Source organism: Caretta caretta, chromosome 7 (genome assembly GCF_965140235.1).
Source record: "Caretta caretta isolate rCarCar2 chromosome 7, rCarCar1.hap1, whole genome shotgun sequence".
In the NCBI taxonomy this organism is placed as follows: Eukaryota; Metazoa; Chordata; order Testudines; family Cheloniidae; genus Caretta; species Caretta caretta.
Genome location: NC_134212.1, coordinates 4630329 through 4655308, shown reverse-complemented (window position 1 = coordinate 4655308; position 24980 = coordinate 4630329). Strand labels below are relative to the sequence as shown.

The 24980-nt window shown below is 40.9% G+C and overlaps 1 protein-coding gene across 5 annotated transcripts in view; it reads right to left on the bottom strand.

The window, feature by feature from the left end:
- The window catches only part of PTPRG (protein tyrosine phosphatase receptor type G), a 618498-nt gene that overhangs the window by 26116 nt on the left and 567402 nt on the right, over positions 1-24980 (bottom strand). For all 5 annotated transcript variants that reach the window (XM_048858998.2, XM_075130209.1, XM_075130210.1 and 2 more), the window contains 2 exons: positions 14922-15013; positions 1301-1397 (listed from right to left, as the gene is read on the bottom strand). In XM_048858998.2, the coding sequence (XP_048714955.1) occupies positions 1301-1397; positions 14922-15013 (189 nt within the window). The remainder of the gene's footprint in view (positions 1-1300; positions 1398-14921; positions 15014-24980) is intronic.

The following is a 24980-nucleotide window of genomic DNA, read 5'->3' as shown; positions in this document are numbered from 1 at the left end:
CTCCTTTTCTTTTTGCGAATATAGACTAACACGGCTGTTACTCTGAAAATTGTAAAGAGAGTGGTCACTTTGGATGGGCTATTACCAGCAGGAGAGTGAGTTTGTGTGTGTGGGGGCGGAGGGTGAGAAAACCTGGATTTGTGCTGGAAATGGCCCAACTTGATTATCATACACATTGTAAGGAGAGCGATCACTTTAGATAAGCTATTACCAGCAGGAGAGTGGGATGGGAGGAGGTATTTTTTCATGGTCTCTGTGTATATAATGTCTTCTGCAGTTTCCACAGTATGCATCCGATGAAGTGAGCTGTAGCTCACGAAAGCTTATGCTCAAATAAATTGGTTAGTCTCTAAGGTGCCCCAAGTACTCCTTTTCTTTTTGCTAATACAGACTAACACGGCTGTTACTCTGAAACCCGTAGTATCTGAGTGCCTGTAAGGTCTCTCCACTCCCATGGTGTCTTCCAAGACCCACCCTAACCACTGGGCCATCCTCCCTCTCGGAGGATGTAAGTCAGAGGGTTGTATTTTTTATACAATTAAAATCATGCTGGATTTGTCCCATTTGCGTTTGGTGTTCTTGAGTGCAAAGCTCTGCATTGTGCCCTTTACAGGAGCAGGAATTCAGTACTGTTATACAATATGTGTTGACTGCCAATCTCCCATCAGTTCTACATGAGAGATGACAACAGAGAAAGTTATTCCACCTCCCATCTCAGACTCAGAATAATTTGCAGTCCTGAAACAGACTTCAGCTTTGCAATTCTCCGAAGGATGATGAGAGAGACCTGCAATGTGCTAAGAAGGTCATTGTTTGTCCAAGTCGCTCTCTCTCGTGGAGCAGTTTGAAATGTGACAGACATACCAATCTCAGCTTTAGCATATTTGGGAAGATAAATGAATCCCAAGGATCATCAATAAAACACTTTGATCCACCACACATCTCCCTTAAGTCGTTTTTCAGATTAGCATATAGAGTTCTGCCAGTAATTTGATCTTAATTATTCAGTTGCATTGTCTTATGCAGGACTGCTACTTTTGTAAGCTAAACTTACAATATCTAACACCTAACTGTCAACGTTTTCCCAATAAAAAGTGTGGGTGAAACCCTGGCCCCATTGAAGTCAATCGCAAAACTCATATAGACTTCAACAAGACTAGAATTGTAATTGTCAATTGCTGTCCCTCTCTGATTAAAATTAATTTTAAGCAACCTGGGTTTTCCTCTCATGCACTGACCTTCTTAGAACAGAGGGCCTTGTACAATTTATGTACTGTATTTACTGTAAATGCTTACTCACATGCTAAAATGTTGATGTATCTGTTCTTGTGCTTGTTATCTGGGTGATTGGAATGTTCTGCTGTGATGTTCATGTCGGCTGTACAGCGTTGCACTTCCTAGTGACAAAATTATTCAGACGGAAAATACATAAATACAAAAACATTGTTTGTCTCATTTTACAACAACAGCTCTTTGCAAACATGTTTAAACATCAAATTTTAATTGTTTGATTTATTTTAATCTTTTAATGTAATTCTTGTAATCTTTTAATGTAGTCCAGTAAGACACATTCTGTTCAAATCAGGGATGTTAACTGAGTCCTGGTCTCTGATTACAGAATCAGATCTCCTGAATGGGTAGAATTCACCCCTCAGCAAAGATCAGTGAAAGGCCTATGGACTAGAGCTGGTCGGATTAGGGTTTTCTCTCCCCCACAGAAAACGTTGACAAATTTAGTTTTCAAAAAATATTTTAATTCAAAATGGCACCACTGATAGAAGTCTAGGGTGATCAGATGTCCCAGTTTTATAGGGACAGTCCCGATTTTTGGGTCTTTTTCTTATATAGGATCCTATTACCCTCCACCCCCGTCCTGATTTTTCACATTTGCTGTCTGGTCACTCTATAGAATTCATAGTTTACGTGCTTTTCTCCTCTGTCAGCTGAGCTTTCTAGACAGCCTACATCTCCCAGGATGCACCAGTTTCTACTCTCTTGACGAGAAGGGGTGTGTCATAGGAGTCACTGGCCATGGTGCATCATGGGAGATGTAGTCCAAAATATAATTTAATTAGAAAATTTTTGACCAGCCCTACTGTGTACCCATTTATGTTGCCTTCAAAATATGGCTTTAAAGGAATGTAAGTGATGTAGTGGTCATTTGTTAGCTTTTTGCACAGGAATGACTTCAATCTAATTTTTTAAAACTAGATCTGATGTTTATGAAAAGTACATTAAATACAACTGATGGCAATGACTGAAGAGTAAAAACAATTTTTTTGAAAGAAAAATGTAATGTTATCCATGTTTAGGTCCATATATTTAGGCAATTCATCTCATTTATATAACATAACAAGGGTAAGAGGTACAAAGGGATTTATGTGCCTCAAAATGCAGAGAGCTGCCTACTGGAGTTTACAAAAATATCTAAGTAGTTTAGGTGCCTGACTCCTACTGACTTTCAGTTCTCAGCATAATTCTAGCACGCACAATTACACCATACAATGTGGGTCTGTTAAAACAGCAGAGTGGGTGTCTTCTCCTCACAGCATTAGCATAGCAGAGATTTGCCTTCTGCCAGATTCAGCTAAAGAGTTACAAGGTTTCAGAGGATGTCTTGCAGACTTCGCCAGTCTGACATGTCCCTGTCCTAATCTGGGGTGATATTTAAACCAATTAACTCATAGGCAATATCACGTTCAAGGTAGACTTTCTTTCATGTGCTTAATCACAATCTCAAAATGTTACCACTCTTTTACATCCAGAAAAAAGATCCTAATGACAAAGTCAAGAGCTTAGCATCTTAGCATTAACATTGTTATTCCATTTCTTTCCACACTTTTTGAAAATAGTTCAATGCATGTTTGTATAAATACTTGTGGAAGAAACTATGTTTATAAAGATTTTTGTGGGCCCAAGAAATCCCTTCCCAAAACCCAATTCTCCCCAAGGTTATGGGGTGCCAAATTATTTTGTACTAGAGGCTTAAAAAACCACCGTATAGAACCTGCCTAGTAAAGGAAGTCATTAGCAGTGCACAGCTGCTACAAAGATAGGAGCTAAGTGACAGAGAAAATTATCAAGAGAAATGCTATACAAACAGCAGATGTAACAGAGTTCAGAATTATGCAGACATTTCACAAAGGGGTTGCATAGTAATTCTGATATTTTCCACAGCATTTCCATTTTAAAAGCGCAAAGTATTCTAAATCCAAGTACATTTTGTGGCTTTATATTCACAAGGCGCTCCCCAGTGAACAGTTGTCTTTCTTGCTCTTCCATAGGGAGGAACATACTACAGTCAAGGGGATGATCTCAGCAAAGACAAAGAAATCCGGCTGAATCATCAGCTGGTTTAAATGGACAGAATTTCATTTCTAGCAAGGAAAAGAATTTTTCATATGAATGTGTGCACTTTTTCTAATTCTGCCTTGCAGCGCCAGTATGCAGAAGACGGGAGGAGTATGCTCACTTCCAGTGCTCTGGTTATACAATAGGAAACATCAGTTCAGTCTAAACCACAGTTGGAAAACTGATGATCATTTTTGTTGCATTTTAGACTTCTAGATCGTGTCATTCCTCTATGATTGTATGGCACTCATCATTTTTTTTAAATTCTTTATGTTCATTACGAACCTTTTAAAAATGGTTATTAGTGTCCCAACATTTACAGAAAACTCCTGCAGAATTTAATAGAGAAGAATCCAATAGTGTTCTACAGAGAGTACTCTAAAGAGCTGTCGAATTTAATAGAGAATTATATCCTTGCTAAGGAATTCTCCATGATGATTTAAATACTGCATTGTAAATGTATCACTTTCTATTAACTTCTATAGGATTTTTCCAGAAGGGAATGATTTATAAGGTTAATCACTTTAATTAACCTTTTTTATGTTTCCCTTAAAAGTACTGGAGGAGTTGGAATAATGCCACTGTAGCCTCAGCTCCGGAAAGGGAAATTTCCAATCGTAATCTCCTTATGGTAGAGGGAGTTAACACTCACTGAGTGGCAAATACAGCTCTGGGGACTGAGTGGTATAAGTGATCAACCCTAAAAAGTGGTATAAGTGATCAACCCTAACTTGGCAGACAAGTGTTGAGGGTAGGGCAGCTTTTTGCCCCGAGAGGCGGAAATGGCGCTCAGATTATCTACCAATACATCCACCAATGTGATCTATGCCATCCTGTGCCAGCAATGCCCCTCTGCCATGGACATTGGCCAAACCAGACAGTCTCTACGTAAAAGAATAAATGGACACAAATCAGACGTCAAGAATTATAACATTCAAAAACCAGTCGGAGAACACTTCAATCTCTCTGGTCACTCTTTGGTTACAGACCTAAAAGTGGCAATTCTTCAACAAAAAAACTTCAAAAACAGACTCCAATGAGACACTGCTGAACTGGAATTAATTTGCAAACTGGATACAATTAACTTAGGCTTGAATAGAGACTGGGAGTGGATGGGTCATTACACAAAGCAAAACTATTTTCCCATGTTTATTCTCCCCCCCCCCCCACTGTTCCTCAGAAGTTCTTGTCAACTGCTGGAAATGGCCCACCTTGATTATCACTACAAAAGATCTCCGCCCCCCCCAGCTCTCCTGCTGGTAATAGCTCACCTTAAGTGATCACTCTCCTTACAGTGTGCATGGTAACACCCATTGTTTCATGTTCTCTGTGTATATAAATCTCCCCACTGTATTTTCCACTGCATGCATCCGATGAAGTGAGCTGTAGCTCACGAAAGCTCATGCTCAAATAAATGGGTTAGTCTCTAAGGTGCCACAAGTCCTCCTGTTCTTTTTGCGGATACAGACTAAGCCGGCTGCCACTCTGAAACCTCTCAGATTTGGGTGGATGAGGCTTGGAAGCTTTGGATGGCAGCTGATTGAGAAGGTAAACTCTGAATGAAAACCGCCAGGGGGCCAGCAAAGTGGCCAGTGCCAGTGGCTACTTAGTTCCTAGGTTCTTCATGTATTATGGATCCTGCATGCTCCAGTCATTTAAAACCTGCTAACACATCGGGGATAGCTGATGTGCCCTCTTGCAGGCAACAGCAACACATTAGGCAAGACCTGGAAATTGCAGCGTGGAATGTAGGTTCACTAACAGGTAGGTCAGGAGAGATGGCAATGACTGGAAGGAAAATCCATATACTATGTCTCCAGGAAATTAGGTGGTGTGGATGCAAAAGTAAAATCTTGAAAGGTGGATTTAACATTTTTTGGCCTGGAGGAAAAAGAAAATGAATGGAGTAGCTACTATTGTGACCCCAGAGATTGCTCAGGGTGTCATGAGGGTAGAAAGAAGAGAGCGACTGACAGCACTATGGCTGATGACAGAGAGTAGGGTTATGTGTGATGTCAGCATATGCTGTGCAATGAGGTCGACCGATGGAAGAGAAGAAGAGCATTAGCAATGAGCTAGCAGAGTTTGTGGTTATGAGTGACAGTATCATCTTGTTAGTGGTTGGGGGTGATATGAACTTGCTGTCCATGAAAGGGGTGGTGGGTAAATTTGGCTTTGATAAAAGAAATGCAGAAGGAGAGAAGTGGGTTGAGTGATGTTTGTTCTACGGATTTTCAGTGGTGAATACATGGTTTGAAAATAAGAGAATCCCACGCAGTGACATTCTACAGCACAAAAAGTAAAACCCAAGTAGACAATATTTTGATAAGAAGAGAAACACATGAAAAAGGTGAAAGCTATAAAGGTTACACTGAGTGAATATGTGCCAGAACAAGGTAAGATATTAATAGCTAAAATCTGACGGCAATTTGAGATAACAGGAAAGAAGATGAAATTGAGGAAGAAATTGCATTGGTGGTTTTGTAAGAGGGAGAGGGGGAGAAAGGAAGAGTTCTGCCAAAAAGTAAAGGAAGGCTTTCATGCTTTGCCAACAACAGTGAAGTCATTAAGCCATTGGAAGTAACATGAGGCAGAGATGAGGCACTTTCAGAGAACAAGCTCGTGGTGGAAGTCACATGTACAAGAGAAGTTAAAAAGAATAAAGAATTATTCAAAGAGTTTGAGGCAGCAGGTCATGATAATGAGAATACAAAATTCATACAAACAGGCAAAAAAAGAGGCTAAGAAGGCAGTTGCCAAGGCAAGAGTGGATGCTTGGGAGGAATTATACAGAAAGCTGGAGAAGATGATAGCAGGAAATTGGTTTGGGGGTTGTTAAAAGAGAGAAACAATGAAATACAAGATTTGAAGAAATCTGTGTGTGAAGGACGGGAACTGTGTGGTGACTAACCCTAAAGAGGTGGTTGAAGTACAAAAAAAAAATTGCCAAAGGCTGCTAAATGAGAAGAAGGAGTTGCAAATGCAAGCACCACCAACAATTATGGAGAAACCTCAAAAGGTATCGATCGCAGTAGAGGAGGTAGAAGCAGCACCGAAGGAGATGAAGACCGGTCAAGATGATATGATCAAGGGAGTTGGACATACTGGAGCAAAGTGGCTTCACAGATGACTATGGGTTTGCTGGGATCAGGCAAGGATATCAGATGACAGGAGAATGGGATTGATAGTGCCTCTTCGGAAGGGTAAGGGTAATGCAAATAATCCAAACACTTATCGGGGCATCACCTGTTAAGTCAGCGTCTCAAAGTCCTTGAGAAAGTTTTGGAGGCATGGTTGAGGTGCAAGGTGGAGGAAAATAAAGAAGAGGAGCAACATGGCTTTAGGCAGCAAAGGCGTAGTATAAATACAATATTTGCAATGAGACAGAAGTGTGAAAGAACGATAAATGGAGAATATTACTGCTATGTAGCTTTTATGGATCTTGAGAAAGCATATGAGTTGGTTCTGCAGGAGCTGATGTTTGGAATATTGAGATGGGTGGATGGGAGGGAGACTTGAAGAAGTGGAGATGATAGAGGAGCTGTATCGAGGGCCAAGAGCTAAGCTGGCCAAGAGCTAACAATACATGGAATTTCAGCGTGTTTTGAGGTGACTGTGGAACTGAGACAAGGCAGATGCTGAGTCCACTTCTCTTCACCCTAGTTATGGAGTTAATTAGTAGGAGAAACAAGCCTGCGGGGAGACAGAGAAAACTAATGTATACGGATGGTTTGGCCCTTTTGGCTGACAGGAAAGAGAAACTGATAAATATGGTATCAGAGTGGGCATCTCTGGCTGAAAATCATGGTTTGAAGGTAACACAGAAAGAAAACTGAAGTTATGCAAGTAGGAAAGGTGGCTGAAGAAGTACTCATTGAAGATTCAGGAGAGAAGCTGAATCAGAAAAGGAACTTGTGCACTTGGGAAATACTCCTAGTGCCACCTGAGAAAGATCTGCAGAATTGAAAAGAAGAACCCGAATGGCAGGAGTTCTGTGGGACTGGCAGTTAAGTAACAAACAGAAAGGAAAAGCATATGCTGCGTGTGTTTGTCCCTGCCTGCTCTATGGTTTGGAAATGGCGGGTCTTACAGAGATGGAAGAAAAGAAGATACAGGTAAGTATGGTGAATGGCAGGCAAGTGGAGGGTAGTCACAGTGCACACGGTAGAAATTAGAGAAAAGATTAACATGGGACTCTCAGTGATGGATGGGCTGGAGAGCACATATTTGAGGTGGACTGGAGATGCGATAAAAATGGGAGAAGAATGACCAGCAAAGAAAGCATTGGAAGAAGAGGACAGCAAGAAGGATGCGGAAGACCAAGTGTACGATGGAAAGACTGTGTCAAGAGATGTCTGAAGAGAAAAGAACTGGAACTCCAAAACCTACAAACCACGCCATGAACCAAAAGGAGTGGCGAAGAACTGTGAGCATCTCTGAGTTGGGAAGTGAAGTGACTATTTTCTTAACCACACTATGCTCCCAGATGGCTAACAAAAAGTTAGTAGAGAGGTGAGGTCATGCATAAGCTGGTGACAAACATGGCCATGGAACAAGAGGTCTGACACAGTGAGAGCTGATTATTTGAAGATGTCTTTTCTTAACACTTAAAACTTGAAGAGAATGTTACTGCCTTTGAACTAAACAAAATGGAGACTGAAGTCCTCTGCCTATCCAGGGTACAAATAACCCCTAGAGGCAAAACTCCCCGACACCACCTTCCTGCCAATATGCCACGACTTTTTTTTCTTATGGGATAGGTTAAAGGAGAGAGGGCAGTGTAGTCTCCAGGCCCTGTCTGCTGAGAGTGTGATTGGGGTTTTGTGATGTGGGCATCCTCCTCTAAGAACTGGACTGAGGACATCAGTTTGTCTCACATAGGCCACCAAACAAAGACCCGATATTCCCAAGGAATAGCACCGGTGTCACTGAAAGACTACAAGAGCTCTGGTTCTTTCTCTACAATAGGAACTCTTCTTCTGGCACAAGTTTCCCTAAGCTGCCTCAGTCACACCAGCAGCATGGGACAGTCATTATTATTATTTTCATTACAGTAGCATTCATGTGTTTTCCAACATATAGCGAGACACAGTCCCTGCCTCAAAGAGCTGGCAGTCTCAGGAAACACGTGGCAAAGGGATAAAAAAATCAACTGTTTCTAAAAATATAATTATCATTTCTCTCTAAATGTCCCGCTTAGATGGCTAACTTCCTACAGGATTCACGGTAGAAATGGATCTTGAGGAAGTGTTTTAAGGAGGACAGTTGCCTTATGAACTAGTTCAGGGAGGGTGTTCCCTGCAGAAGGGGCAGTGTGGGAAAAAGTACAAAACCAGTTGTCTGAGAAGTACACAGATGAGATGAGGAGATCAGGGCTGACAGAGCCAGTGGAAGGGAAGACATGGTAAGAGATAGCATCAGAAATGTAGGTAGGAGCACAGTGATGAAAGGCCTTGAAGGAGAGAATAAGAAACCTAAAATGGGGTGGAAAATCCAGTGGAGAATCAAAAAGGAGTGTGACATTCTCAGAATGGCAGGCAGCGTAGATGATCTTAGCAGCTACATTTCTCATGAGATGTTGTGGGTGTCGCAGAGGCCAGGGACAAAAGGTTGCAGTCGACGAGACAGGAGATGATGTAGGTAGATACAGTAGGACTCTAGTTACTTATCCTCTCAAAATGCCCATTCTGCAGGTTCTAATGCCTACATTATTCTGCTGCTCTATGTAAAACACCATTAATTTGGGGCCAAATAAATCCTGACATCCTTACTCTGTGTTTTCACTCAGGTAAACTCCACTATCAGTTTGACTGTGTAAGGAGTAAGAACTTCAGGTTTTAGCTGAAAGGATTCTTGTTGGCTTATTGTGGGCAATGGGGTCTGGAGCATTTTTTAAAAATTCTCCTCCGTCTCTTTTTATTGAATTTAATTCAGTCTAGCTAATGTACTGATGTCTTTGATGTTTAACGTCTCAGAACACACCTGTGTTTGAAGATCAATGGATAATTCTCTTGTTGTGTCCTTTTTAACTTATTGACAACTCAAGAACCCAAAGTATCTGGGTTCAATCAACCTTTACTTACTGTAAGAAATGTTATATTCAGTGCTATAATGGCTAGTTTAGCTTTTAATTATGTGGTCCACGCAAATACTAATTGGGAATTAATATACCAAGGTTTAATGACTCATTTTCATTGCCTTTCCGAAACAAGTTACAGATTAGTTTTTTTAACCTCAAAGAATTTTCACAAAATTTAAGCGTAAAATCGAATTGCTACATATCTGGTAACGTGAACTAATGAGCGAAAAGTTTCACTGGAATGGCTGATTGTGAACCCAGTCTTTTGACTTGAATTCTGTGGGCATTACATGTCTCCCATTATTTCAGGTCAGTTGCCTTCCTATCGTCAGGAGATTTTTAGGCATATGAACAACGATTGGGAGGCTACGTGAGTAGATTAAAGGAGCTTTCTTTACAGGCATATATAAAAAAAGATCAGTAGTTATGTTTGAAAATTATTTTGGTATGTTGAGGATGAAAGCAACGAGTTCATTCATCACTAAGATCATTTTTATCATTGCCCCAAAATCATAGGACTCTTGTCTGCCAACTTTTTGTAATTCTTGCAGCGGGTCCTGCCTTATCCCGGCAAAGGCTAAGAGGACGTACTGATACTCACACAGTAGCTTGCAAGAATCTAGCAATAGGTATAGCATAGACTCTTTTAAGAATCCAGCACAGGTATAAATCCTTCAATAACATTAGACAGAGGGGTGATTGGGGATAGTCTATACAGAAGCAGGGACAAAACAAACTACACAAGCTAATATAGAAGTGATAATAGGCGGTGAGACAACCATCCTCACATTCACTGTCTCGTTACATTTGCTTGTTGCATCTTCTCTTTCATTAGCGCATGAGCTCTTAGGAGCAGGTCAACCCGCCTGTTTGTACAGCGCTGAACACAATGGGGCCCTCATCTGGATCAAGGCGTTCAGGTGCTACCATAATATACACAATTAGTAAGAGAAAGTCCAGGATTTGGGCTACCCTTCTGTACTGTTTCCCTTGAATTTTGTTTGTGAATTTACAAAAACTGTTTCCTGGGGTTAAACATTCAAACTAGGTAACGAGAATATTGGATTTCAGGAAGAGTCTATGATGGAATATGGATTCTCCTCCATCAGGTAGCATCACAGTACCTGCATCTTTGGTCTTTCCAGTCTATCCCTCAGAAGATCAATACAATATGGAAATGCACAGACTGGGATATTAAAATGTTAATCTCTGACTGTAGCAGCTTTTGGCCAGGTCTACACTTAAAACTTTTGCTGGTATAGAAATATTAGTTAGGAGTGTGATTTTTTCTCTTTAATGACATTTTTATACTGGCAAAAGCCCTAGCGTCGATGCAAGTCTACCAGCAAAATCCTGTCTTTGGCTGTGTCTACGATAGGAGGGTGTGCCAATACAATTATCCTAGCATAGTTATCCTGGCAAACCTCTTCTAGTGTAGACTAGGCCTTAGGGCCAGATCCTCAAAGACAGTTAGGTGTCTAACTCCCATTGACATCAGGAAAAGTTTGGGAACACAGGGATTTCTCAATCTTCAACAGAGCTCTTCAGAAACAGAAACATTATGGATCACTGTATAATAAAGATTCAGTGACACCCAAACTGCAACAGCTGCAAGGACAAAGTTAGCAGATCTGTGCCACATCTCAAAAGATATGGATTTATGCTGTTTTCTTATATTTCAGAGCTTTCTGAGAAGGTGTCACTAGAGCATAAAGATATTTTCAATTTATGTGGCGAGGGAGGTGGACAGGCTGCCTTCAGTTCAGCTGGCCTGCTCAGACTCCAAATTGGCAGTGAATCACCATCCCCATGTGTCTACCGGCAGCAGACAGGTCTGAGAAGTTTACATTTACCCAATCTAATCTTTCCAGCAGCAGGGCTGACCCACCCACTAAAGAACTGGAGGTGGCAAATAAAATTATCTATGAAATCCAAATAGTGTATTATGCTATAAAAATTCATAGCTGGCTCTTTGGAGACTTCCTGATCTAATATCCCTTTCTTAGAGCCAAAGGACACAGCTATGCTAACAAAACTCACTGTCTTACTCTACTAATAGGCCCAACTGAGGATAGAAAGAGAAGGTCCCTTGTGGGAGAAGGAGCTTCACTCTAGGAGGAGGCAGAGAGCTATCTATTGCCTCATATATACAGGAGCTCTCAGGGCCAAATCCAGCAACACCCCAGAGAGTCTGATTGGGCTCCTTTTTCCCCCCGCCCCCGAGTGGGCTGGAATGGCCTGCTGATTTACATACTTGCAGAAGCACCTCCCAAAATCCCTGGCAGCATACCACAGAGCATTGCTGCAAGGTACATGGGGTATGGGGCACCCAAATCCTACTCCAAAGATGCAGTGTAGACACAATGGACCAGATGCAATCTAGGACGTCTGTGCCATAGGGAAAAGGTGCTGGAGCGGTTTCTTAAGTAGCAATGCAACAAGGGCTTTGCATCCCATTGGATTTCACAGGAATTTTATTCATTTATATTCTTCAGAATTGGAGCAAGACCAGAAATCCTACTTTAGAAAGTTCAAGAGGAGGTTCAGAAAGCACCATGGACAACCATCCACTGTGGGCATCAGTTTAAAAGGCTGTTTTGTTGGTCAATCAGATTCTGGACTTTAATTTCTAGTTACTTCAAAAATAATAAATTTATTGTTCTCAAGGTTAACCTTAACCATTCTCTCTACGTAAGAAAGACTAGCTAACTAGACAATAAAGCGTCGACTTGCAGTATGATTCCCTGTTGGGAATATGGATGTACTTTGGATCTACCTTCCAGGGAAGCTTGTGAGTTCAAAGTCCTTTTCTTCTTTCACATAAAATGCTCCCCAAGCATATTCACAAAATATTTCAATGTAATTACAGCTCATTTTAAGAGAGAGGCAATTTTGAGTATTGGGACACTTTGCTTCCAAAGGAATGCTCCTCATATAAGGAAGCTCCCAATACAACTCAAGGCAAGCTCCCAAAAACACAGGAGAGGATTTATACCAAAAAGATTAATCAAACATAACACAACTTGTGCCTTCTACACAGGGCGGACCTCAAGTGTTCCCAGCATGCTCATTTCCCTCTTCAGTTTATTTCACAAAGACACAAAGGGGAAAAACTTCCTACTGCAGAATTTTTGAAGCTACTCCGGGACCTCCTCTCACACTCAAATGTCCCCATCCACGAAGAGGGCTGTCTCTCTTTGCAAAACTTACTCTTTTTCCTGTGCGGGGTACAACTATTTCAGAGTCCAGGCTCCTGTTTTCTCTTTTTCCAATTTCATTTTCCAGCAGAAGGTAAAGTTTTCAAAAACACCTAAGTGACTTAAGAACATGAGTCCCATGTTTAGACATGACTTAGACACTAAGGAGGCTGAATCACTCTGACTGTCAATGAGATGTAGGCTCCTAAGACACAAAGCCACTTCTGAAAATGGGACTTAAGACTTCTAAGTCACTTAGGTGCTTCTGAAAATATTACCCTGTGTTCTTATCAAACCACCCCACCCTCCTTATCCTCTCACACCAGTGTAAATCACGAGCAATTCCACTGATGTCTAAGGAGAATCAGGTCCCTTCATGAGTCAACAAGAGACCTTATGCCACAAAAGGACCTTATGCCACAACTGCATCAACCCATTATCTTTTCAAGATGATCATTCCACCTCTCTTTCAGGAGAAGAGATTCCATTTTTACTTGTTCTTAAGGAAACCTGGGCCAAATTCTGTTCTCTCTTACATCAGTATAAATTTGGAGTAACTATACTGACTTTAAAGGAATTACTCCAGATATACACCAGGGCAGAGAGCAGGATTTGGCCTAGGGAGTAAGTACTCCACAAAGAAAATTACTTCCCTTCATAGGAGACTGTGAACTCCCAAGAAGAGAACTAATTGGCTCTCTCTCCTGACGAGCTACCGTGGGGCAGCAGTCACAGAGGGGAGTTCCAGTACGAAGGGAAGAAAAGGGCTAACACCGCAGTGTTTTCCTCTGCTGAAAACACAGGTGGAAGCTGTCCAACGTTTGTTAATAGCAATGACTGTGAGACAGCTGAAGCAAAGCCCATATTAAGTCAGATCAAGTTTACAGATGTGTAGCTGATTATTTTGAATAATTAAATGGTGTCAAACCCAGCTGTGATGAATAGCACTGGGGGCTCAATTCATAAATAATTGAGAAGACTGAGTCGCATTTGATCATTCTGATCAAATTCTACTCTCTGGAGGATAAATGTTTGTTCTGAATACCATCAACATTGTTAAATGCCTCAATATTCCTGCTCAGTCATCCAGCCAGCAGCCAATTGAACTAAATCACTTTAACACCTCACCCATTTGCCGTTCTCATGAATACAAAATGTCTATGACTTACACAATAGTTTCTGAGTATCAGACAATGCAGCCACTCACACAGACTGCAACCAAACAGAGGCAGTAAATGTTTTAAATGATCCCATAAAAGACAATTCCTGCACATAGCCTTGTCTTTATTGCATTCAGCGACGAGGCTTTAGATATGAGACCACCAATTTTGTTCCGTTGTTGTGTTTGTAACTACAGCTGTCTTTATGATCCATCCATAACAGTTTAAAATAGGCATATACTGATGGATATCACCCAGTGTGGTCCCACTGTGCCCTCCATGGAGGAAATGCCACAGCTGCATACCATTGACCAGATTTCTCAGCTGAAAATACCTCTTAAGGGCCAATATTTCCAACCTCAATTGTGAACTGATTGAAAGGAACTCCTGTTAACGCTAGCTACAGAATAACTGTTCTCACTCAGTAGTGCCTGGGACTACAACCCTTACTCGCACCCACTAGGGCTTACTCCTGTGAGTAGTTCCATGGGCATCACTGAGGCTACCTATGTTACTCAGCATGTGTAACAATTGCAGGTTCAATCCCTTATTGATCGCTAAGCTCCAAAACCTGTTTGTTACTAGGTGTAGAATACATAAGTGTCATGTATCTGGACTTCGAGAGAGAAAGGGCTATATTCTAATTTCAGTTTCACTCTGATGGAGGTGTTCCGGATTTACACTGGTGTAACTCTAATCAGAATCTGGTCTAGATATTTTAAAATATTCGCATAATATAAATACTGTGGGCCAACCGGGAAGCCCTAACTCACTTTTCACTCTGACAAAAAGCCCAATGACTCCAGTGGGAGTTTTTGTGAGTAAGGAGTGAGTAGAAAACTGAATAAGGACTTTGGGATCTGGCCCAACATAAACAGGTAAGAACAGCAATTTCCGTGTCCCTGTTTAACGTTGCTTACTAAGGGGCAGATTCTACCACCCTAGCTCACCCGGAATCGTACCTTACTCTTCCTGGGCAATTCAAGAAGTAAGGTATTATTTAGTGTGAGCGATGGTAGCAAACCCTGGCCCATTGTGACTGGAATAAACTACAGCTTGTCCCTTACTGTGAGTACACAGAATGTTTAGTTATGCTAGGAAAAGGCTATTTCTTTAAAGGTTAATGAAACTTACCTCAAAGTCTTCTGAGAAGCCATGTTGGTTATTAGAATAGAGCTCACTGATATGTTTAACAAACTGTTTGACAGGAATGGCTTCCATATCATCTGTAGAAAGAGAAAGATATTCAGAGTTGCTAGGCCATGTTTTTTCTGTAAATATGCCTGATATGTTTCATATCTGAGACTGAGATCCATAACTCCATCTTCAACCTCAGGTCATAGAATATTTTACATGTGCCTTATTGGAGTTCTCGAGTGGCATGGTTTGTACTGTATATACTTACAAGAAATCCTAGCATATCTGTTACCGATATCTGGGTGCAACTGTTCACACAACATACTTAATCCTAGATATTACAAATATGAGTAGTGTTTTTGGCCTTGTAATGCATTTTTTCAGAGCTATCCTTTAGCCCAAAGTTACAGTACCATTTTGTCAATTATACTTTTGGGAGTATTTTAATTGGGGGTATTTTAAAAATGAAAGTAGCTGTGAGTTCTCAGATAAGGAGACCATCGAACCCTGGAGCACTTTTGTGGCCACACATTCTTTAAGAGTCACAGAATCGCCACACAAAAGACAAAGTATACGTTAAAAAATGGCCCTTGTACCACTGCTGACAGCTCCTGACTCAGCAGTGACACAGGTGTATTTCCCGGAATGGAGGAATTTCTCCTTTTTAATTTACAGTACAGTAGTATCCCAGTGAATCTGTAATGAAATACTATACGAGCATCATTAACATTCACTTGGAGCAAAAGACCAGCTGAGGCAGTGTCATTTGAGTTTTCTCTTCACTCCAAACACTGTTCCTAACATGGCACAGTCACCCCACCGGACTGCTAACCACAGAACAATTTCTATTCAGTACGGCAATAAATCATGAACCCTTTGAATGATGAAGAAACCAAAGGTCTTGACTGATGCAATAAAAACCCCAGGACATTTCCTGAAAGAAGTTCCTCGGAAATCAAGACATCATCAAAAACCAGGACAGTCCTGGTAAGACTGGGCTGTAGGGGTACCCTCCACAGGCAGGGCTTGTCTAGAGGAACAATTAGTGCGCGGCAAACTGGCTGTAAATCTGCAGCACGTTGAGGCTACATCTACACTACAGCACGATGCAGCTGTGCACTGTAATGCTTCCGGGGGGGAGATACTCTGAGCCGACGGGAAAGAGCGCTCCCATTGGCTCAATGACTCCTGCCTCTGCGAGAGGCAGTAGCTACATTCCCACCGACACAGTGCAAGCTACACCGGCACTTAGTTCGGTGTAACTTACGTCACTCAGCGGTGCGGATTATTCACACCCCCGAGCGACGTAAATTATACCAAAGTAACCTGTAGTGCAGATAAGGTCTAAGTATCTGTGTGGAACCTGCTACCTTGAGCTAAAAGCTCTCTAATGTGCATTGACCTAATCCTATTTCAGAGTGGAGTAAGACTTTGTCTACACTACAGGTTACTTTGGTATAATTTACGTCGCTCAGGGGTGTGACTAATCCACACCGCTGAGTGATGTAAGTTACACTTACCTAAATGCTGGTGTAGACAGCTTCTCCTGCTGACATAGCTACCACCTCTCATGGAGGCAGGAGTTAGTAACGGGAGAGCTCCCTCCTGTCTCCACCACAAGGACAAGCTATGCCAATGCAGCTGTGACGTTGTAAGTGCCGTAGCATAGATGTAGCCTCAATCAAAGCACACTGGGACTTTGTGCGTGTGGTAGCAGGGTCCACATGCACAAACAGTGTGTGACACTACAGATTTACAGCCCAGCTGCTCTGTTCATGGAGACAAGCCCTCGTATTTCTGGGGTCTCAATGTTGCTACATTCACCACTTCAATTGGTAAAATCCCTGTGCTTTCAGGGCGTAATTAGTTAATGCTTGCAAATTGGCATTTTGAAAATGTAATGCAGAGCAACACAAGTGTGATTATTTTCAGCATGTGCAATAACGTATTGCCCGATGTTTGATTGCATCATTCAAGGCATTATTAGACATTTATGCATTTTATTTAATGTCCTTCTGAAGATTACATGTGGCTTATGTTCACTTCAGGTACCTGTGATGTGTTTTTCCTCCCATATGGTTTTTTGCTACAGCTGCAGTATTTTCTGCATTCTCCTGCTTTTCAAAAATATCTGTGTTACGATGGAAAAAAATCCAAATATTGCTATCGGTATTCAGCAAAATTTAAAGATAAACAAAGAGACATGTAACATTTACTATATTCGGAGTGAAAGATCTCTGGCAAACTACTAAACCACGAAGCAATCACCTATGCTTTTTTTAGCAAAGGGTACCAATATATGGGTATGCGTAAATGAGGTTCTACTTTGGCAAGAATTTTATAGATCCAACCCTGAAAACCTGATTTTTCTCTGGTTGATGGCAGTTACTAATGATCGTGTCATTACTCCTCTGCCTCCATTTTCTCAAGTAAGGCTTTGGGGGAGCTTTTTGCATCCACTGACATTTTCAAACTTGAATCAGCCTGAGAGGAAAATATTCTCTTTCTTCTATTTTATTAACAGGGGCAATTGTTTAAAATGTATTTATAATCTGATCACCTCATCCTGGGAATTTCGAACATTGAGAACATTTGATAAGAGTACGATCATTTTAGCAAAAGGCCTTAGAATATTGCGAGCAATTTACAATATTTAAATACCAACAATGGTATATTATAATATTAGAATACAATAGTATTTCATTAAGATACATTTATGTTTCTACAGCCAAGACATTCAGGAATTCAGGGATCACAGGGACAGTAGTGCCAACAGTATGTAAAAAAATCTTCCCACTCCTGCAAAGTAAAGTACGTCCCGAGCTGCCGAGAAAACAGCCGGTGCTGTATTAAGGATTTCACATAATACAAAAATCACAGGGAAAATGCTGTTATTATTTATTTGTCCTGTACTAGAGCCCAGAGACCGAGCTGAGATCAGGGGCCCACTGCATCAGATCAGGGTGTCAAATTAAATTTTGCAGAAACTCCATTTTTAATTATGGTCGTTGCCCTGGCATACATTTAGGATGACAAACTCCCTTCCATCTTCTGAATTCCCACTGATTTCAATGAGCATTTGGTACCAAAGATCAAGGACAGAATATGGTCATTATGTATTAACTAAGCTGTTAGCTATCATTATTGCTCAGTGACAAAGTATCCTCACCTTTAGAACCACAACTAATTCTGCTCTTTCTTTTTCTTCCTTCTCCATGCAGCTTTCTCTGACTCTTTCCTCCTTCCCTCTTGTTGTCTCTCTCCTCCTCTCTTCCCTCTGTATGTTCTCTACTATAGCAACTCCCAAGTCCCTCCATGGGCTTCACCCCCACCCAGTTTCCCATCCTATTTGATAAAATGATCAGCAATGAAATAGTTAATAATGCTGATGTGACGCAGATGAACATCACAATGAGAATAATGGGGGAGGGGGGGGTTCACACTTCCAGAGCTACTGTTTCCGCCTGCCTGCAGACTCAAGAAAACAGCACTGTAACCGTTGCACGTGCTTAGCATTTGAAAGCCTAACTTCTCCGCCATGAAGGTTAGAAACTTAATAAAATAAAACAAAGGGTTAGATTCTATAGAATCTGAATATGCCATGGAAGAGGGGGAGGGTTCATAAATACATGGAGTGGGCTGGATCTGGCATGGGCCAGGTGTTTAACACCTCTGTGCTAGGCACCGTACAGGCGCATAGTAAGAGACTCAGACTTAAAGGCCAGAAGGGACCGTTATGATCATCTAGTCTGATCTCCTGCACATTGCAGGTCAAGAACCCCATCTACCCACAGAACAGACCCATAACCTCTAGCTGATTTCAGAGTAACAGCCGTGTTAGTCTGTATTTGCAAAAAGAAAAGGAGTACTTGTGGCACCTTAGAGACTAACCAATTTATTTGAGCATAAGCTTTCGTGAGCTACAGCATCCGATGAAGTGAGCTGTAGCTCACGAAAGCTTATGCGCAAATAAATTGGTTAGTCTCTAAGGTGCCACAAGTACTCCTTTTCTTTTTGCGAACCTCTGGCTGAGTTACTGAAGTCTGCAAATCTTGATTTAAAGTCATCAAGTTACAGAGAATCCACCATTTACTCTAGCTCAGACCAGCAAGTGACCCATGCCCCATGCTGCAGAGGAAGGTGAAACTCCCCACAGGGTCTCTGCCAATCTGTCCCAGGGGAAAATTCCTTCTCGACCCCAAATATGATGATCAGTTAGACCCTGAGCATGTGGGTGAGACCCACCAGTCAGACATGTGGGAAAGAATTCTCTGTAGTAACTCAGAGCCCTCCTTGGCTGTTGCAGATATTTTCCAATGGCCATATGTCATTGCAGGAACCCTTGTCAACTATCCCGTCAATGAACTTATTGAGCTCTGTCTTGAAACAAACTGTTTTTTGCCCCACTATTCCCCTTGGAAGGCTGTTCCAGAACTTCACCACTCTGATGGTTAGAAACCTTCGTCTAATTTCAAGCCTAAACTTGTTGATGGGTAGTTTATATCCATTTGTTCCTGTGCCAGCCTCGGCCCTTAACTTCTCTCCCTCCCTGGTGTTTAGCCCTCTGACATATTTATAAGAGCAATCATAGCTCCCCTTGGCCTTTGTTTTGTTAGGCTAAACAAGCCAAGCTCCTTAAGTCTTCTCTCATAAGGCAGGTTCTCCATTCTTCTGATCACTCTAGCAGCACCTCCATTCTTCTGATCACCCTCCATTCTTCTGATCACCTGTTCGACTCCCTGCCTTGAAGAATTCATAATCTAAATAGACAAGATAGGCAAACTGAATCCAGAATCCTTCTTCCCAGTCCATAAATACACCTTCATTCTCCCTGACATACAGAAGACAGCCGTGATACTAAAGATATTTAACCTGACATGGAGTAGTTTGGCAAGGCCTTCAGGTACATTATCTAAATTTGATGCTGTGTGCTAGAAGGTATCCTTCTGATTTCTGGCTCTCTTCTTAAATGGAGCTGGCACAAATTAATGTAACGTAGGGCCATATTTCGCCCATCTGTAGTGCCCCCAAAACCTCCTAGTCAGGAGCATGAATTAACCTAGTTGGGGAGGGTGTGTTTTTGGCCACACGTGGCTTGGGAGATCTGTGCTAAAACACATACTGTACTAACATGGCACATTGTTTTCTGAAGGCATTTGCTCTGATGGTGACTGTCTAATCTGAAGAATCTTTCCTTAAACCTTTTCAAACAAAACATACTAATGTAACTGGATACATGAAAAGTTCTTTTTTCTTGCAGGTATCTTCAGTCACGAGGCTATGGTTATGCTTCTCTTCCATCTTAAGACAAATGAGCCTCAGAGACCATAACTCTTCTAGTCAATGGAAGAGATTAATGGAATCCTATAATAGCTAATTAGGAGCCCTAATGCTCAATGCATATTCCCTTTTGCACGGTTTATTTTTTCCCAGCCTAAAACCACACTGACATTTGTTAATGTCAATATACTGTACACTTTCTACCAGACCTCCAGTTTATTCAAAGGGAGGAAATGTTTTAAAAATGTGCCTGCATAACTAATTGCAAGATGACAGTTCTTTATGGCACAGACGCAGCCCTCTGTTACACCAGTGTGAACAGAACTAGCCTGGTTTTACACCAGTATAAAATATGAGCACAATCTCTCATGTTAATTTTCACTGGGAAACCCCTTGCTTTCCATGGTAGTGTAAAATGAGGTAAGCATGGGTAAAGATCTCTGGGTTAGAAGGATTTATAATCAGAGACTGCTCCAGTAGTCTGATGGAAGTGCCACATGTTACTGCCTGGGATATTCAAATCGGAGGCAAACTGGATCCATCCCTCCCTGGCCAGCAGGATCTGGGATTGCTCCAGGAGTGACTCCAGTTGCTCTATAGTGACCATGTGTTCAACTCTGGAGTGAGGTTGAGAGGCTCTGTAGGGAGCTACCATATACATGGGCATTATGATGCAGAATGAATTTGAGAGAGGCATAATGCAACTCGCTTCCCCCCACAAAAGGGGTCGGCCTTGCTAACATGAAAAACCATTCATTTTTCACCTACGAAAGGGCAAGAGACAACCAATATGGCACGTGCAGTACGTTCCTTCAGGAATCAATATGTTCAGAATATTTTAAAACTATAATGCTGGTACGGGTTCCTATTTAAAAGGCTGTATAATTAGCAATGTGATTAGGAAGGAATCTTTCATCTATGTCCTGCCTAATAAACTTGCTCTGATACTTACTCTAAAGTAATCAGGGTCAATTAAAAAAAACAGGGATATCGTATCAGACGTGGCACCTTCACAGAATAAGATCTCTGATTCATTTGTAACCGGAGAGCTCAACAGATGGTTTAATGGTATTGGATTGGAATAGACATTTTGGGTCCTGAGTGAACCCAGAAGGTCAAAATCAAAGTGACGCCTGACACTCCTCGTTTCTAGTTAGGATTCTTGTTGGAGTTCTGGTGCTTCTCATGGTCCCAACCAGAAGTCCAGCACCCAAATCAGGAACTGTTCATGAGAGGGAGCACCCTGGCCTCAACCCTGTTTTCAAGTGCTTTCTTTTTTCAGTTATAATCTTGAATTGACCTTCTAAGTCAGCTGTGCTTCCCATCTCTTTGGTGTTGTTTTTAAAAGCCAGATATACTCTTTATCATAGTTCACCAAACTGTATTGATTTTGTTTGTTACTGAGAGATTCAATTTTGCTCTCCAGTCTTCCAAACTTGACAAATGCCACGAAGTCACAGAACTAGCAAACTTCTGGAGATATAGCCACTCATTTGCTTCACTGTTACGTGTCCTTCTGACTCACCTTGTGACGTCTCCCAGTGGAGGTAACCATTTGCTCTCACACCACGGAAACGCCTCTTTTCTTTCTCAGTGATGCTGCCTCTCTAGCATCTAACCTAAAAATGTGTCCTCATAGCTCTCATCTTACACAAAAGAGTTTTACTGAGACACTGGAAAGAGGCACCTCCACTACCAGTCTTGTAGTGGGAATTGGATTTAACATCTAGCCTCACAACAGGGAAAAAAGTCACCTCTTTAGGGGACTCTCCTTGCAGCCCTGAGAGAGATTTCAACACTATAAAAGCCTCTTTTTGATCACGTTATTGTAGGGCCGTGTGGCCCAGTTTGGTGGGATGTCACATGATGTCCCCTCTTCTGCCTCTCATCTGCTTTCCCTTCCATGTTCTACTGCCTTCTTCAAGTCCCTCTCATTCTCCTTCCTCCTCGTTTCTCATTCCATAGGGACGGATAGGTGTTAACTGCACATCGCTAAGTTACGCTCCAATACGGTGAGGTGCTCTCTCAGTTTCACTTTCTATTGTCAGGTTTCAGAGTAACAGCCGTGTTAGTCTGTATTCGCAAAAAGAAAAGGAGTACTTGTAGCACCTTAGAGACTGACAAATTTATTTGAGCATAAATTTTCGTGAGCTACAGCTCACTTCATCGGATGCATCTGATGAAGTGAGCTGTAGCTCACGAAAGCTTATGCTCAAATAAATTTGTCAGTCTCTAAGGTGCCACAAGTACTCCTTCACTTTCTATTGTGTTTTCCCTAAATAATGAAAAATACCTCAGGACAACCTGAAACTTTAAATGTTTCCCACCGGTTGCTGCTTTCTCTTACACCGCAAGGTTTCTCTGTGTAGACTTTCTCCAACCAGCAACTTCTGTACGTGAAAAAACCTTGTTGTGAAAAAACCAAGTTCAAAAACCTTTATAGAATAAATCACTACCCCTCCCCCCCAAATCACTGCTGTTATTTAACCTACACTATGTTGCTTAATCACAAAGTTGGTTCCCAATGCTATCTCCTCTGAGAGGGCCTTATATACTTTATTTTTGTTTGTTTGTTTGTTGGAAGGGCCATAATGCTAACGTTGGGTGTGATTCCAGCAATAGTTTTACTAAGTCCCGGGTTTTAGTTAAATGCTCTGGGGGCTTCACAATGTTTAATTTCAAAGAGAGATGGGCAGAAGAACTCCTGATAGTGCAAGATATACCTAGCCTTGTATCTAACATGTGTAGCATCTTGTATCACTGCGTATGTCAGAAAACTGAGTCCCTAAAAGTCAGTTATAGGAAAGGGGGTAAACTAAATTTACACAATATATTACATATTAAGTACATGACACAGAGCAATAATGGAAACTTGCTTTTACATATACAGACCACAGCTGAATTAGCTGTGTAACTTGCAGTTGAGATAGCTTCACAGTTAACCACTGCACTGTCTGAATTGCATCTAACACAGGAAATGCTGCTGGTAGAAAAGAACTGTGTATAGGTGCTGATGTATTGTTAATTACACACCTTGGGTCAAATCCTGGCCCCACTGTCTTCCGTAAAGTCAAGATTTCACCCCTCAGACAGACAAGAGCTTATATAAAAAGGTCTAAGTCTATAAAGATACCTTGCACCATTTTAACAATACAGGTATAAGAATGGAAGAATTTGCATCTAAGGCTGCAAAAAACGATATTAGAAATGGGACTGGTCCTGTAACTGACAACTGTATTGTAAAGCGGACACACAGGGGAGTTGACATTTCATGTGCAATATTAGTGCCAGCACTATCTAGTTTTGAGTATTTGTGCATTCTGGCTCTGAATAGTCTCTAAAACTTTCGTTTTATGTTTAAGTCTAGTTGCTGTGTATGTATGTGTGGGTGCAGTACATTTAGTTCAGCGACAGAATGACTTGACTTGTTAAAGCTTTTAAAATAAGGAGGATTAGAAATGTTAGTATATCCCTCGGAATTCTGCATTTGTCTGATAGATCATATTTTCTTGCAATACAAAAAGAGCCAGAAAGAGTAGGCAACTTGTTTTGGGTAAAATAAAGTCACAGAAGTGGCTATAATATTTCTAAACTACCAGTGGACATTTTCTAGACAGATCATATCTGCATAAATAATAAAATAGGGCAACACAGCTGGTGTCATCCCCAGAGTTTGAGCTACATGCTGAAAACCCTTTAAATGTTGGCACCCTGCTGAAGTCAGTGACCTTAGAATTATTAAGATAAATTATAATTGTTGAGAGCCTCGTATCAGGGGGCACAATTACTTTTTGACTTTTATGTTATTCAAATTGTAAGCATTAACTAATTATTATTGGTTTTTAAACAATGTCTTTCAAAATGAAAGAGGCAAAAGAAGATCTAAGATGAAAATATTCACACTCAAGGACTTGATGTTTCAGCATATTGGAAATATTGAGCAAAATACCTTTCAGCAAAACTATTATCTACATTTTATAATCAAATCAAATGAAGACTGGGGCAGATTTCTGATACAGCAGTAATGCCTAATAAAAGCATAAAAAGAAAAGCAGAATATGTGAAATAAGACATGCAGTACTGCAGTTATATTAATCTCACTTATTTAAAGATTTAATCTAATATAGCACTATTAACCATATGCCAATCACAAACAGGAAGGACAACGATAATTACAAAAATTATACACGTCATAATGAAATCTGAATTTTAAAACTGCATGTAAAATCTTAGATTAGGGCTTCATTAATTATAAATGAAACAGCAACCCAACTGATCTTTTCCTTTTGAAGCAGAAAGGAGCAACCGAATCCATTGTACTAACTTCAGCTCAATAGAATGAAATCATGTAAGCTTTCTATTAGCATACACATTAAGCATTATTTTATTAACTTTATAAGCATGGGACAGATCTCATTATTATTTATTATGTGTATTATTGTAGCCACTAGGACTATGACCCCATTGTGCTAGGCACTGTACAAACATCGAAATTGGACTACTCATACATTTAAAATTAAGCATATGCATAAGTGTATGCTGTATTGGGGACTTAATATTTGAAAGCAAGTACTGAATTTTTCTTCCCAGCCTACAGTCATTCTTGGATTTGTTTAAAGCATTTAGGTTTATTACTAGCTGTGTTTACATGTATTAAACATCATATAAATGTTATACACGCTCTCCAAGGACTTGATAGTGCATTTCTTGCACAACAAGCTGACTATCCTTTTTAGACACATCACAGAAAGGTGAAGCAGTTTTCTTTCATTGTGG